We start from the raw sequence: 16,874 nt of genomic DNA on the forward strand, positions 1-16,874 counted from the left end.
TTTCTTTGGGCCTGTCTGATTGTTAAATACACAACGCTTTGCAAACACATTCACTATGTTTTCAGCATGATATACTGCTGCAGCTCCTGCTTCGAGGCAGTTGTGTTGAGCGTTGAAAGTGCAGATTTAACTGTTTCCAATAATGATTGCTCACATACATTGCGTGGTTCAAGAAGTTATTGTAGTGCACAAATGCAGGGCAATGAAACAGCTTTACCTAAATGGAATGTAGCCACACCTAAATAGTGTTGTTAATTAAACTTGTAGCTACAATGTTTCAGAATGCCTACTATAGAGGAAAATATTATTAAAGGAATGGATAAAAAATAACATGTAATCTACTCTAAATGCCACATCCAACACTAACTCCTTTAGCTTCAACACTCTCTTCTATCCAGAGCTGCATATGTTGAAATGCTCGACTTCAGCAGACTGCAGACAATCAGCAAACCAACCAGCGAGCCAGTCAGTACATTCCACTGGGTAATTAATCCCATACAGGGCCATATTACTTGGCCACAAGCAGATTATAGTTTCTGTGGCAAGACTAGATCATGTTCTGCACAATTAAACAGAGCGCCGGCTCGGCCTATTCAGCAACTGTAGCTCCAGTTCCAGCTATACATGGCCCAAGCTCGTCACAGTGCCATCACTCACCCCGAGTGGGTTTTAGCTGTTTGTTGTAGCATAATAGAAACCCAAAGGTCTTCCAGGGTTCTTCTTCTATGGTCAAAGTGGTCTTAGACAAACACTAACAATAACACTGTGGCTGTTTGAGGAAAAGATTGTATGGTTGTTACTCCTCTTCCTTTCTTTCAGTCACCATGATGCAACAAAAAAACACATTTTTCTAGCATTTAGTAAATATCGGTGTAAATATCATAAGGGGACACTGATGGTTGTGTTTTCTTATTGTTGCTTGTCATTGTCAGCCCAGCTACAGAGAACGTCCTTAAACACAGCAGACGGATCCGTTTGTGCATAAATTATCCTTGTTGTTAGTATCAGTAACGAGCCAGTCATTCCCTCGTTTAAACACTGAAAACAGCAAGTGGCCCGTTGGGCTCTTAGCTAATTAAATACTCAGGCTGCATACACACGCACACACTTTCTCGAACACACTGAGCAGCCTGATGTCTGCTACCTGCCTGCTGCCGTGGCAACACTGACGGCCTTTAAAGGCGATCCAGCAGAACTTCAAAGTCAAAGCAAGACCGCACGCAGGTGTGTGTGTGTGTGTGTGTGTGTGTGTGTGTGTGTGTGTGTGTGTGTGTGTGTGTGTGTGTGTGTGTGTGTGTGTGTGTGAAGATTGGAGGATGAATGATAAAATTAAACAAATAGAACTGCTCAAGAAACCTCCTCCTTCAGATACTCTGCGATACATGCATCTGTATAATGCATGCACAATGATCCATGCAGACTATGTGAACATAGATTTATTATTAACAGTCTTTGCCTATATAAAAAAAAATATTTAAAAAATCCACAAATTTATATTTTTTTCTTAATAAGTTGATGCGACTGCTGGTTGTGCATTTTTAATGGATCTGATTATTCATATGTAGCATAAGTAAGTGATACCCATTCAAAGTCTAAGAAGAATATGATCTTCTTGTCCTGTCATGCAAATAAGCATTGCTGTGTCAGTTTGAGTTCCTGGTCTGTGTTACTATGGCAACAACAACAGAAAGCACTACAAAGCTGCGCTGGGAACAAGTTTCTCTCCTTTTTTTTCATCCCAACGTGCCTCAGATCATTACAGGGCATTAGCATGGAGATGGAGAGATACACCACAGATAGTGGTGGTTGTGGATGGGGTAGTAAAGAGAGGAGGGAGCTCATCTGGGGAACAGCTTGCCTGCTTTGCAACAACGACCTCCAAATCACAATTTGGGGAAAATAGAAAACCACTCAAATTTTTAGAGTAGAGAAAAAGAAAAAGGTTGTAGATTATGGCGTTTCTTTTCTCTCTGAGACGCAGGCATCGTTTTATTTTTCATGCCGCCCTTCCTAGAACTTGTATCCCAGCTGCGTTAAACAAAACCACATCTTTACTAAGGCGTGGTGCAAACTTTGGTTTTGTCTCTCTGATTATTTACACTTTGGAGTGGCTGAAGTAGCACTTGACTGTGAGCGGCTATCCAGTTTCACACGCGGCATCATTAATATGATGTTTCAGTCTTTGATTTATTTAACAATCCATCTCTAGTTTAAAGTTTGTCGCTTCCCTGCTAATGTTGATTTTTTTTTCTTCTTTTTCGGGGGGGGGGGAAACGTCGCCTTTTTTCACTGTTTATTCTCTAATCAGCTCTTGGCAACGTGTGTTTCCTTCTGGCTGCGTGTCATTGTTCACCTTGTGCATACCCATATGCATGCATGAGATAGGGTCCCTCATGCATGTCCTTCTACTCTTAAAGATAAAGGATTCATCCAATGCCTTCTTTCATGCTAGTGTGTGTGTGCGCACACTTTTTCTACAACTGGGTGTGTCTTTGAAGTGGTCTTATCTTTCTCAGCATTCCTCTCCCATGACAGGAGGGATGGAGGGAAATAGGGATGGGGTCCTGAGAGGGACCAGAGGTAGCCAAGCAGGGGCCATCCAGCAGCACGGTTAATGTTCAGGTGCAGGAGGAGCAGGTGGAGGTATGGATCCTGAATATTGAGAAGCTTCAGTGGGGCTCAATATTGACTCCCATGATAACTACTTTGAAAGGGGGAGTTGGGAATGGGTTAAGAATCAGTTCAATACCACAGATTTGACAAAATGAATATTCTGTCCTTTAAATAGATTTTGATAGATTTTTTTTAAATGAATACTTATTTGTATGTTTATTATTCAAGCTTGTAATGATCAGATAGCACTGCAAGGATATAACTGAGTCAGTCTAACCAGTATTTCCTCCTATTTCTGAATACTGAATTAGTAAAGTAGATAATGAATAAAAATGAGCAGTAATTCTGGTTATTTGTTATTCAGCTGTTATTTGTCATATTTAATCACCCCATCACTTAATGGTCTTACATTTTAATATCCTGCTTTAATGATTTTTAATTGGTTTTCTCTGCTTTCACGGTCGTCACTCGAAACCAAGCTTGGCATTTCTACGCGAAGCTGGTTTTCTTCCAAATCTGCGCTGAGAGTCTGAATTTAGACCAGCAGGCTCGCTTAGAGCTGATGGTTCAGACTGCACGGATTGTCTTCAGGGCTTTCATTGTTTCACTCAACTTCATCTTCCACTGCATTATGTTTGGGATATGTAAATACAGTAGTCTCACTTTAGGGACTTTAGGGATTTAGCATGTTTCCATTGTAGTCTGCATAATTTGTAAAGCCAAATAGCATTTTAAGGCAACAGCAGAGACAGGAAAACCAACTTAGAACAACATTTTCCTAGATTTATCTCAAACTTTTATTAAAAAATTGCTCCATTTGGTTTTTTGTTGCTGTAGTTTGAATCGGATGTATAGAGAGCACAAATAACAGCCTTCCCTCGGCGTGTCTGCGCTACACTAAAGCGACAAGTTGTTTGGAGGGAACAACTTTTTCTTTAACGCCTTGGAACTGAGCGAGCTCCAGAGCTGGTTTGAACAATGACAAACATATATTGTTCTTTGTCTTTTTGCTCCGTCCCACCCACCATGTTTATCCACCTACATACTGCTACTGCCAGTGTGTGTTGCACCAGATTCATTATTCTCTCTCCTTATTGGTGTTTAGGTGTTTTTGAGGTACGACTCACTAACTAGTGTGAGGTAAAGTCGTTTTTCTTCTTCTTCTTCTTCTCCGGGGATTATGCGAGAGCATAAACTTCACAGCAAAGTTTGAAATGTCATCATGTCAGATGTCATATCCTTCTAGTTCTCGAGCAAAGCACTCCAAAGCGATTCCCTTTGCAACTTCTCCGAGATGTGGAAATCAGCTACTTAGTTATTGCATTGTCGCGTATTTCTGTGACTGATCTGGTCTAAGATATATCAGAAAATACTGAAATATATTCAAAATGTAGCATCTCCACTGGCCAATTGATGTGTCTTATTTTTGCTCCACAAATTCATATTCAGCTTGACTGAGAAAAACTGGAAAGCGGTTGCCTTTGAGCAACCGCTTGTTGTTCTTTTGATTATTCAACTTAGTTGTTGCATCTTTGATTCATCGTTTTGCCACAAAATCTTTGGGGTTTGGCAAACTGCTAGAAGGTTGGGGCTTAAATTAAAAAAATAAAGGTCAATAGTCATGTCTTTAAAGATGCTACCGAGGCAGCTGTTCCCTGCAGGCACGCGGACGACTACATGTGTAGATGCCACTGTAGGCGGAGGGCTGTGCTCTTTACGTTTGTGGCTGTTTTTTTGTTTAATTTATTAAAGTGAAATGCTGCTCATAAACAAGGCCAGAACTGTAGGTTGGCTTTAAAGCCATCCAGCTCGACGATGCTCTGTTTTCTATTCCCTCTTTTCTACCCTTTCTGCCTTTAATATTTTCTTGCCCTTGTGCTATCTCTCTTTTGTGTTCACTTATTTGTGGTCTGTCTCTTATTCTGTGTCTGTTTCTGTCTTCTTCTTTTTTTTTCCCACTCTCTCTCCCTTTCTCTTTCTCTGGGGATGCAGATGAAAACCAAGCCTGTTTTATTTTTTCTTCAGAGGGCGCTGAATATTTCAGTTTTGCATTTTCTCTCTTTTTATGTGCTCTCGCTTTTTTTCTCCGAGCCCCTTTGATGTGTCTGTGGATTCGTTATCATTCCGTTTGGATGAGCTCACAGACGCAGATGTGGAGGCACTCACATGCACTTGGCTCTCTCTCTCACACACACACACACACACACACACACACAAACACACACTCACACTGACTCTCTGGCTTTTTATGCTAGAGACCAGCGGCATCCACATGCAAGCGTGCATTCTGGTCTGTTTGTCAGTCTTTTCCATGTGCTGCTCCACCCACATCACAGCCCATACAATTCTTAAATGCTCTTGCTTACATGAAAAGAATATTTGCATAAGCAATTAAGAGTTTCGTCTTTGTGCACAGACGTCAGCGGGTGCTTTTGTGTCAACTGCATGCGTGAGCCTATATACAGTAACTTCATTGTGTATCCGCCATGTGCTCGCGCACTCACACAGGCGGCACGTGGCACCGTGTGGTCAGAGGAGTCCGGAATATGCCGGCATCCCCGCACCCCTCCTGTCTGCCAGGCGGCTGGATGGCGGAAGCTCCTTCACCCTCTCTAGTACACAAACACTCTTCTCTCTTTGCCGCCCTCTCTTCCTCCCCTTTAAACAGCTGTTTAAGGATTGAGGGATAAGAGGACTTCCTCTTTAGCGAAGGCACATCTTTAATTTGAGCCTCCTCTCCTTCCACTTTTCTGACCAGAGATCCATTTAAAGCCAACAGGCCGCCCTGGCGCTGGCACCCCTCTCCTTCCCTTTCCCTCTCCATTTCTCTCTGCCAGGCCTCCTTGACTCCTTTTTCGCTGTCCTCTCATCTCACCCTCGTTGCTCTGTTATTGATGGTGACACGCTGTCTACCGCTGTAGTGACCACACACGTTCACACGTGCACACACACACACACACACACACAGTTATGCTCCCGAGATTCCCCGAAGAGGCCAAGCGTTCACCTGCTCTCCTCAGCTTAAGAGCATAATATGTTTCAATCTGTCACATACTTGAAGTTAGCTACAGTCACTTTTTTTTCTTCCTGTGTATTCTCTGAGGTATAGGCCCAGCAGCCAGCTCCAACTTACTCATAGTGCACTCCTTGAGTAGAGTTGTCAGTCACACAGAGAGTTTGGGATTGTGGCTCATGAACAAAGGCCTCTGTACACGCACGTGAGCACGCACGCACGCGCAGGCTCAGTTGTCTCTCAAGCGAGACACACACCCAATTCTTTTCTCCCTCTCTCTCTCTCTACGCTCTCCTCTTGGAAGTTTTAAAAAAAACTTGCTATTTCTGTGACATCCATTTTTCCATCTTCCTCTCTCTTTTCCTCTTTTTTTTCTCTTTTTTCCATCTCAGTCTCCCCACATATCCTTTGTGTCTGTCTGAGTCCGGAAGGCAGTCGTGCAACGAGACTGATTAATAATTACAGAGTACACAAAATTGGGAAAGAGGCAAAAAAAAAAAAAAACACTTTGTCGTTTGATGTCCAACATGAGAGAAACCAAAATTACAAAGAGACAGAACTCTATAAAGAGGAGAGAAAGCTTGCACATTCCTTTCTCAATCCTCTGCTTTTGTTCTCTGCTGTTTTGTTTTTTTAATTTTTTTTATTTTATTGCCTCCTCTGTTTTTGCTGGGGGGGTTTTATCGCCTCAGTTTCAGTTCTGTCTTTATAAACACCTAAAGTTGTTTCTTTGATTACAGGAAGAGATTAACCACTTTACAAAGCTGCAAACCACTATATGCCTTTCTTTAGATGTACTTCCAATTTTTCATTTAATTTATTTTTTAAGTTGTGCATGGATGCTCATAATCATGCTGCTTTTGACAGCCTTCCTGCTTTGTGAAGTACAGATAAATGCACGGAGCATAGTGCCTCCCCCTACCACCACCACCCGATGTGTGCCTGTTGTAATTTAGTAATAGTTGTACTTCTAATTGGTTTAAAGTCCCACTGGCCAGAATTTCATTCTCGCTGCTGCTTGTCTGTCCAGAGGGAATAATTATCCATACCCTCTTAGAGTAGCAATTTACAAGGGAGCAGAAAAACACAGCCACACATTCACTTATACTCAAAGCACTGCATAAGGCACACTGTAAAGAGGAAAAAGTGCACAGTCAGTCGTACTGTCCCCCCTGATATCGTGCTCTTTGTGCTTGAATCAGATGAAGCATCTTGAAGGGTTGAAATAGTAGCTGCAGTCCATGTACCCGTTGTTGTAGTTGCACATTTAGTGTTACTTTTTGTGAAAATTAAATCAATTCACGCAATTCTGTTTTTAGCAAAGTCCCATTTATGCACTGTACATGGATAACAGATGCTGTCGTTAAATTATTATGATCTGTTTTTTGGTGTTTTTAAACCTGGGTGCGCAATTCTTAAGTTGTTTATTCAGACTATATTCGTGCACGCCACACATGTGAGGAGCACGTGTGGCGTCATTAAAATACGAACGTTATACGAGTGTAAGGGGATAATATTTTCCAGGTTTGTGGGGGGTTTTTTGGTTGGATTTTGTCAACATGGTTTCATCAAGAAGTGTCATGCAAGAGATGAGTGAATCTGCCAAATTCCAACACTTCGAAATCTACTGTGGGTATCATGTGACAAACACTTGGAGGTGGCAGAACAGATGTGCGTGCTTTTGCGCATTATTTTTCACAGTCAAGTCTGAGTCGAAGTCATTGGTGACAACAGAGTTTTGTCATCACAATATTGAGTATAGAATCATATAATAATAGCAAACGTGTGTCAACTAGTCTGTTGTATATTTATTTTTAATTCTTTAGTAATTTTTTAGTTTTTAATATTTTTCATATAGCTGTGTATTTTCTTATGTCTGCCTTTATTTCAGTTTTTTTTTTTTTAAATCGGTTAATAAACCAAAAAATATGCAAAGAGGTGCAAATTTAGAGCAAGAAGTTTAGCCTGGCTCCAAAAATATTTCGGTTCATTTGCATCTCCAGGTTCGAATGTCAGCAGCAACTTTGTCTGGTGTCAGTTTCGTGATTGACTGACAGCCTGTTCGTGGTGTCACGTGTCTCCTGCCCAGCTCTACCCTCCCGCATAAGCAGGTGTAGTGGATGGATGGACAGAAATTTAAAAGCTGTTTACAAAAATAACACCTTCACACACTTCCCTGGCTTCTAGCGCTGTCATTTTTTTCTACTCTGTATCCCTCCGCCCAGACACACTCCCTTCCCCACCTACCTTCTGTGCGTTAAGCTTGACAGCTACATTGTATATGATGTTGCGGCTGGGCCTGTTGGCTGGGCTCTGACAGTTCTCAGTATGAGGCCATCCCTCTCAGTGTGCCTGTCAGTCCCTCTCCTCTTGGAAGACTGTGACCTGACATTTACCGGCAGTAGCATCGGCACGCCTGCCTGGGAGATACAGCCACGCATTCCGATGAGCGAGGCTATACCGCATGCACAAAGTGACTTATTTTAATTTAAAACAGGGTGAACGATAATGAAGGATCATGGAAAGTCTTCACACATCGTTCAACATGGGAAAGAAACTTGTTGTTTGTTGAATATTTCACTCTTTGATGTCGAGAGAAAGCACCACATTAAAGCTCAGTCTATCGTGTTTGATACATGAGTGTTGCTGAGTTTTTAAAACTTCTATATTATCAGTGAACCTAAATAAACTTCACAATACATTTATAATCATTAAATTGCAAAAATTGTCAGCTGTAGCAAATTAAAACTCATATATGCAAATTAATATGTCATTATTTAATCGTTTGTTAATTTGTCCTCAGGTTCCATAAATACTCTATTTTCAAACAATTAGAATTTTGCAAAATAATATGGCAATTATTTCACAGTTCAGGTTTTAAAGGGTCAACCAAACCTGATAGTGTGTATGCAAAAAGAACAGTGATGATTTTCTGCTTCTAAGGTCTATCTTCGTTCTCTGTCTTTTACTATGAAACTACTGTTTTGAGAAGTTCTACAAAAATAAAAGTTTATTTTCTTTCTTAACTATTTCTGGATTTCTTGTCTGCAATTGTGTTTCTATGGCTATGTAGTGTGTGTTCATTTGTGTGTGTTTGGTTTGAAGGGAGAAGGAGAGCCAGCTGGACAGAGCCAGGGAGAGCCAAAGACAGCACATCCAGCAGGCAGATATGGCGCTGGAGCAGTTCAAGAAACAGGTGGAGCTCAGCTCTGAGAAGGCCTACGCTGACATGAAACTGCAGGTCCGATAACGCACATCAGCGCGCGCCGTAATCACAATGCATGCGAGCGAACACGGGCTGGCATCCACGCACACCTGTTTTCTGTTACACGAATGCATCCATATTCATGCGAGGACTGCACATTCCTCTTGTGCAATGTTTGTGTTTCCTGTTGTGTGCCAGAACAGATTAGTGTTTACACATGCACACACACTTTAACTGTAACCCTGTGTCAGGTTTGCTGTACCGCAAGCGGAGTGAGCTGCCTGCTTGGCAATAACCAGAACAATGGGCACACACACACATGCTCTTTATATTTTTTCAGCCTAACCACAGAGAACATATTCTGCAAGGCATCATTTTTCCAGCACCTTTGCTCTTACACTGAAAAATCTATATGCAAGAGCCAAGAACATTATCACCCTCAGGCCCTTTTTTGAGCCATCCAGTCATTCCAGATGAATGTAATTATTTGTAATCCCGCTCATTAAGCAGGTGTATTCACTTCACCGCTATCGCACAGTGAACTCTCTTCTTGTCAGTGGGCGTGACGTAGGCTGGTCAGGTTCCAGAGGAGAGCAGGTCGCCGCATTAAGCAAGCAGACTAATTAGTACGTCGGGCCTGCCTCGCGATCAGCGCTGCCTCGCTGCGTGGGCTGCTGCTTATTGGGAGAGACTTCCGATCGATACGCACTCGGCTCGAAAACTTCTGATGCTGTTTTACTAGTCAGTTTAGCTATAGGCGCTTTTGTCAAGCATTTACTGCGTGTGTGCAGTATTGACCAGGCTGCACCGAGTGTGGTCCTAAATGTTTTAAAGGGCCCAATGCTGGAGAGATTATTAAGTTTTAGTTGCTGGTTATTTTTATTTATGTATTTTAAATGGCTAATCATTATTATGTCTGAGTGGGAGTTTTGGATATTCGTGGGCAAACAAACTAAACGTTATTTCCCAAGCCTGAATTTAAAATACCCTCTTGTATTTCAAAAAGCGAAGAAGAAGAAGAAGAAAGAAAGTGTGCTGCTTGCATCTGATGCATCTGAGCAGAAAAAAGGAAGAAGATCCCATTCAAGTAATAAAGCATATTCAGGTGTTGTCGAAGCTGGGACTTTCTTGAAGTTTTTGCGTTATTGCGAGTAGACTCTTTTGGATCGGTGCCACAACACTGAATATTTTTAAATATTTGCACAGGAAGACAGAACTTTTGTTTGCCTTCTTTCTTTCTTGTTCTTGCTACTTGAATTCAAGGCCACATGTGTGGCGAGCGATGCCTTGGAAAATGTCTATATCGGTGCGCCACTTCATCCTGCTACTCTTTTCTGATGTTCTCATCCTTCCATCCTGTTGCTCATTCTTTCTTTTCCCGTTGAGCCCCCCCTTGGCATCCTGATCTCCAATCTGACTTTATCCTCAGCCCACATCAAAGCCATGGGAGAGGGGAGCAGTCTCTCCTGCATCTCTGTCATCCTCACCCCCCCTCTTTCCTCTTCTTTTCCTCCCCACCCCACTTGTTCATCGCTGCATCACGTTCTCCGGCTAAGGCTTTAATGTTGCAGAAAGAACTTCAAAAGAAGTTTTTACTCCCCCCCCCCCCCCCCCCCCCCCTCCTTCCTTCCTTCCATCACCCATCCATCCTCTCGTCATCTTCTCTCTCTTTCTCTGTCTGCAGATAGAGTTATATCTAATGGATTATCTGTATCACCCCCTTCCTCTCTCTGTCTGTCTCTCGTTTTAAAATCAGCATCTCACTTTTAGAGCTCACTTTAAAGGAAAGAGTCTGCCCTATTTTGATTTAAAAAAAAAAAAAAGAAGAAGAAGAAGAAGCACCACGCAGAATCAAATCTCTGTTGCGCGCATAGTTCAAAGGAGGCTTCGGCATTTTAAATGGATTAATCAAAACACATTTTGCATTTCCTGAGCGTTACACACAGCGTAGCCCAAATACAGAGGCGTTTGAGTAAATTGCATTTCCAATTGTTGCTGATTACCGTCACCTGAACAGGAAAATCGGAAAAAGGTAGAGTGTGGGGAAGTAGAGTATAGGGTAAATACTGCGGAATCCCTTTTTCCACGAAAACACAAAGACAAAGGCTTATAAATTTTTATGTGAACTGCTTGCGTAACAGTGCAAATTATTTAGATTTCAGTTTGAGTAGATTTATATATCAGCATGCTGCGTCATTCCAGCATCATCACAGGAATTCGTTGTGTTCTTTCTCAGTGGCACTTCATTAATCTCCAATTAAAAGACAAATATTCCCGGAGCCTCACTTTCCTGCAGATCCCAGGTGTTATTCTGGTAGTTTGGTGTATGAGATTTACTGTACTTGCGATTCTGCAGAGATATTTCTAAATATACATATATTATATGACCAGCCTTATGCTTGTGTACTAATTAATGAACTTATGTGCTGGATTCTTCTGATGCCTTTAGATGGAGAAGGTAGAGGAGGACCTGAAGCGCTCCAGGTCCCTCAGGGAGAAGCAGGCCAAAGAGTTCTCGCAGCAACTCGACGACCTCAGACAGAAGTTCGAGCAGCAGGTCTGCGAGTTTCTAACTCACTGTGCAATTGTTCTTGACTTCTGTGCTCATCTCCGTCATCGCCATCATCGTGTTATCTTCACTCTATTATCAGCGAGCACTCGGTCTATTGGAGACAGCTAACGGGCGACTGACATCCATTTGGAGCAGTCTTGTTATTCCTCCCCATCTGTTCCGTCTGATTAATTTCTCATGATAAGGGGCATGTTTTAGATTAAGCTTAGATTCCGGCTCAATAAATATCTTAAACGTGGCCAATTGAAAAGTAACGCAATCTGCATAGAAGATGTGTAGCTCGCTTATCACCCCATCTCACTCACTCTTCTTCAATTAAGAGTCGAGAAACCATTTTCACAACCCATTTGAAATCTGGCTCGCTGATAGAGACGCAGCAGATTCAATTAAACCGCAGGAGCCGATATTAGTGTTGGCGGCTGATCTTACTGTAGGAGGCAGAGAGCGTCACTTTTATTTCTGTTACTGTAACAAATGTAAACAGTATTTATATACCAAATAAAAAATAAACTATCTAAATTACTCCATACGAGACTTTATGACCATGTGACACCACGCTTGTTTTGGGCGTGGATATTACTAACGGCTGTGACATCTCTTTTTTCCTCATCTATATCCACAACATGATTGCTTTCCAGGCACCAAATAGCACTCAACCTTTGTGTTAATAAGCATGCTTACACTCATTTCCAGGCCAGATGGAGTTTACGTTGCGTGTAATTTGCTGTAGATCGCTGTAAATGGGGGGGATATGAGGCCAGTCTTATATCTAAGGAATGGAGAAACTGTGCTTCATTATCGATTTGCTCCATGGCTGAACAGTTGGGTTTGTAATTAGAATGGCATTTATAAAATAAAATGTTAAAAAATAGCATATTTTAAAACCACTTAAATATAAAGACTACAGTGTGTTGAAATATTTTTCAAAACATCCCCGGAAACTGAAGAAAGGGCCGGGACATAAAGCGCTTCACTGGCTGCTGCAACGATAAATCGTCATATAAATAGACACTGCTGGTTAAACCATTAAACAGATTGCATTTGCATCTAAAAGACACTGTCATCCCCATGTAACCATCCAGTAAATGCAAAGATTTATCAGTGTTTTGAATGCCAGCTACAGCGTATTGTTCTGAGAAGTCATAACTAACGGGTAAACGATCAAAGGTTTGCAGGAAATATTGAAGTGACGATTATCAGCCACTGCCACGCTGAGTGGGGGTGCAGTTGACAGTTGAAGACAGCCACATAGGGTTAGCGGCACATCAGAAAGGCTTTTGTCTTAAAGATAAAACATACATGAAAACAATGGACCTGTCTCTGTTATGATTTTGATATGAGAGCTGAGATTTGCTACAAAGAGTTTGGAGGGGGGGTGTTTTTACACCTAGGCATGTTATTATTCATGAGCTACTCTGTGACCAGCCGCTTAATGTTAGACATGCGTTATATATTGTTTTGAAGCAACTCCACATTCTTGACTTGTTTCCTTTCTCTCGTGTCTGTGTGAGAGTACATTGTGTTTTCACTCTAGAAAAGCTGGTGTCACAAGATTTCTGGGGTCAAGGTAGTTCATTCGGATGTTCACAAAAGAACACTCCCTCCAGTGCAGCTTCGGGGGGGGATCTGTGTGCGAAGGAGTTGTTTTCCACTTGACCCCCAAGGCAATCAGACATCGTGGTTTCTGACAGAGCTCTTCCTCTTACAGTCTGGGAGACGTATCAAGATTAAACGGCTCATCGCGACCTTGAGAGTTTAAATACACAACCGGCCTCTTTCTTCAGATGTTAGGTTGGAACAATAAATACTAAAGCAGGCTGGTTTATTGTACAAGTCGACCGGTGATATTGGTGTCAGTGAATATGTTGAGATCTATGGGAGAATGTGTAGCTGCAAGAATTTGGTAAAAGTATATCATACAGGAGGGAAAAAAACACTTATCAAAGTTTATTTGGGAGCAAAGATGTTTTTTCTAGCCAGTGATAAAATAATAATAAAAGTATTGCATTAGCTGTTCAGGAATTTCGGTCTTTTATGTAATAAACAGTTCTCCATTTCACAAACTAGGATAATTTTTAATACAAAAATTGTTTTTAAAACTGAAATGAAATGAAAATCCTTTGCGGTCAGTGATTGCCTAAAGTCTTAAACCCATGAACATCACTAACCTCCCTTGCGATCCCCTGATAGGCCTTTACTGCAGCTGTTATTAGATGCTGCTTGTGTGTGGGTCTCTCTACATTCAGTTTCATTTTCAACAACAGAAAAATAGCTCTTTTGGGTTGAGATCAGGTAAATGACTTGGCCATTGAAGAACAGGACCTCTGTGGTTGCTTTTGCAGTATACTTTGGTTCATCATCCATGTCATCTTGCTACTTCTATCAGCAGACATATGACCAATAAACACTAGTGACGTAGTTACGCTGCCATACATGAATATGCATGGTTATACTTGGTCATACATGCCTGCTAGTTCTAGCTCGGCCATACATGCCCATGCTACGACACTTCCTCCACCATCTTTGATAGATGATGTGTATGTTTTAGATCATGAGCTTTTTCTCTTCTTCTACATTTGTTTCTCGTACCTTCATTCTGGTACATGTTGATCTTGCCCAAATTGTATCCATTTTTTTTTTCCCCAGAACTATCCGGAGTCTTACATTTTTTTTCTTGCTAACTCTAATCTAGCCGTCTTGTTCTTGAGTGTAATGAGTGGGTTGCACCTTTTTGTAAGTTCTTGGCTGTAGACTTTGGCAATAATACACATAGCTTTTCAAGTCTGTTCCTGATATCGGTTGACATTGTGAAAGGTTTTTCTTCACCAAAGAGAGAATTCTACAATCATCCACTTTAATTGTCTTCTATGGTCTTTTAATTCTTTTGGTGATGCTGAGCTGGGCAGCGCATTCCTTATTTCTACCTGATTGCTGATTTGGCCACTTCTGCAGTTTTTGCGATCTCTCTGGAGCTTTTCTGGGGGCTTTCAGCCTAACCCTAACCATGACCTTTGTCATTCAGAATCAGTGAACAGCTACCGAATCCAAGTTCAATTCCACCTGCTTGATTTGTCGTATAATAACAAAGGAAAACATATAAAAATGGCTGTGAATGCGATAATTTTGTTGAACTCTTTGATTTAAGTGAAAGTCTGCACTTGAGTCACATCTTAAATGGTCAATTTAAAATCCTCTGTGTGCAGAGGCAAAATTACATGTAGATGTACAAGACGATACGTATATTGAACACATATATCAGCAATAAATAGAGTGGCCAGTTGCAGTACAAACCTGTAGTGAGATTGAAGGTGTCTTTTTTTTTCTGTTCCTCAGTCTCTCTCCACCCGCCTTCATGCACCCCATTCTCCCCTGCTGAGACCAGACAGGCCTTCTGTTCTACTCTGCTTTCCTCCCTCCTCTCCCCTCCGCCTTTCCAAACATTTTCAGATTTCCCTCCCCAGGGTTGAAAGAAGCCTATTACCTCACTGTCCTGCTTGAAGGCATGCAGCTCACACACATACACAACCATGTCAGTCCAGGCTGACGGGAGTCGTGCTGTGCAGTAACACCCGACTCACTCTGTATCTACGGCACCCAGCTGTGCCATACCCGTTTCAGTCTTCCCTCATAAGCACCATGCCGGTCCCTTTAAGAACCACAGCATCCAGCATCCTCTAGTCCACAGTGGCGCTACGTGATGTCACAGCCAGGCTCCTTGCTATGTCTGCTCTCTGTCATCTCCTCTCCGTGCTTTTCTAAAAAGATTTTTCCACCATCTTGCCCAATTCTTTATCCTAATTTCTCCCGAGATCCCCTCTTTCCTCCAAACCTCCCCCCATGGGCCGAGAGTCTGAGCAGAAAGGAACAGTAAGTCAGGACGTCCTCCGCCACTTTCTCTTACCTGCTGGGGAGTTCTTGAAGCAGCTGCGCGCTGCTCAATCCCTCAGCTCTAAAATGTACAGCTGTATGATTCTGACTCTTCGTGTGGGACAATGCATTCTAGCTGTGGATCTGATTTGCATGTGTTATTTTGTTAAATGGGAAAGGAGGTGAAGGCGGTGCAAGTTGTCACTAGAATTTTCTGTAGACATCATCATCGGCAGCATGTGAAACATGTTGCGCTTGTTTCGTGTGGTGTTTGCCTGCCTGCTGTCCTGATCTGTTCTGAAAAATGGCATGTGTGTGAGGTTATCCTGAGGGTGTGTGTAATTGTTTACTTCTGCCATGCCATCAACTAAGCCTCAGAGATAAAATCCATTTTTATTCAGTGATCCTTTGATTGCTATTTGCTGAGGTTGAAGTTGAAGTTCTCCCAAAAGTAGAGGAATACATTCTTGGCTGTCTAAATCAAGTTTCTATTGTGGCCTTCGTCTCAGTGCCAGGGATGGAATCCGGCTTCCTGTAGATAGCCCCTCATTCATCACCTGCTCTGAATAGCAGGCAACGTTGGAAGATATAACCATGGATAGAGCAGGCAGCGGGCACAGAGGCCGTTGATCTCCGCTTCTCTGGCAGGCCAGGTAGGGTGCCGTCATGCACAATGTGCGGGGGATTAGCTTCAAAGCAGGGAGGCAAATGGGCCCCAAGCCCCTGCTGTCCTTTCAGGGCTCCGACTGGGCCTGCACGGTGGGATGGTGTGGGGGTCACTTGTCTCCCCGCCATGGGGGAGTGGGAACGGAACGGAGCCTGGGAAAGGCTTGGGGGCTTGGGGCTGGGAGCTTCACTGGCAAGGCTCACCTCTCAGCAGGTGACTCCGCTTACAGCCAAGATGGAATACAGACTTGGTTCAGCTGACAGGATGATTAAGCCCTGAAAAATTGGGGCTTTGCGTCCCATTAGAAGTGTTTTATTTTGCTCTGCTGTATTATGTGTAGGTGATTGCAGCTCTGCTGAGACTAAAGGCTTTGCTGTGGTGTTTTTAACTGCTAACCACGCCTTCTTATTGAATGGTTGGTGCAGGTTCTTACTACACGCTGACTGCATTAGCAGTATAAACCTCAGTTACATTCTGGTGGCATAGATATTTACATTTTGAGAAAATGGAATTGATTTTCATTAATATGCGCATTTTCTGTCAGTTAAATTCATTCATAGATACAGTACCAAGAATATTTTAGCACCTTCTCCTTTCACCTCTCTTTCCATTTTTTTTTCTAATTTGGGTTTATAGTAATCATCATAGTCATTGCCTAAGCCGATTTTCACATGCTGTCAGGCGCATAGCATGGGGCATTGGGTAGTTGCTGCAGCCAGATGGCTAACCCCTACCAGCTTGCTTGCATAGCCCAAACTCGCAGCTCTTTTATATGCCGATCCCAGAATAAGGCGAGGGGGACAGATTTGAAGAAAGAGGAGTGGGACGTGGAGGGCCAGTCTGTACAATTGGCAGGAGAGGCGGGAGGGCGGGGGGAGCGAGCCAGATGTAAACACATCACATCATGTCGTCCTCTGACGACGTGAGGAAGCGGCAA

The 16,874-nt window shown here is 42.5% G+C and overlaps 1 protein-coding gene across 9 annotated transcripts in view; it reads left to right on the forward strand.

Moving 5' to 3' along the window:
- cep112 (centrosomal protein 112) overlaps nucleotides 1-16,874 on the forward strand; it is a 130,338-nt gene that overhangs the window by 53,967 nt on the left and 59,497 nt on the right. For 7 of the 9 annotated variants that reach the window (XM_026165044.2, XM_026165048.2, XM_026165045.2 and 4 more), the window contains 2 exons: nucleotides 8,732-8,867; nucleotides 11,281-11,388. In XM_026165044.2, coding sequence (XP_026020829.1) covers nucleotides 8,732-8,867; nucleotides 11,281-11,388 — 244 coding nt within the window. The remainder of the gene's footprint in view (nucleotides 1-8,731; nucleotides 8,868-11,280; nucleotides 11,389-16,874) is intronic. The other 2 variants (XM_080300898.1, XM_080300902.1) reach the window with 1 other exon arrangement.

The sequence above is a fragment of the Astatotilapia calliptera genome, chromosome 4, assembly GCF_964374335.1.
Source record: "Astatotilapia calliptera chromosome 4, fAstCal68.1, whole genome shotgun sequence".
Lineage (NCBI taxonomy): Eukaryota > Metazoa > Chordata > Actinopteri > Cichliformes > Cichlidae > Astatotilapia > Astatotilapia calliptera.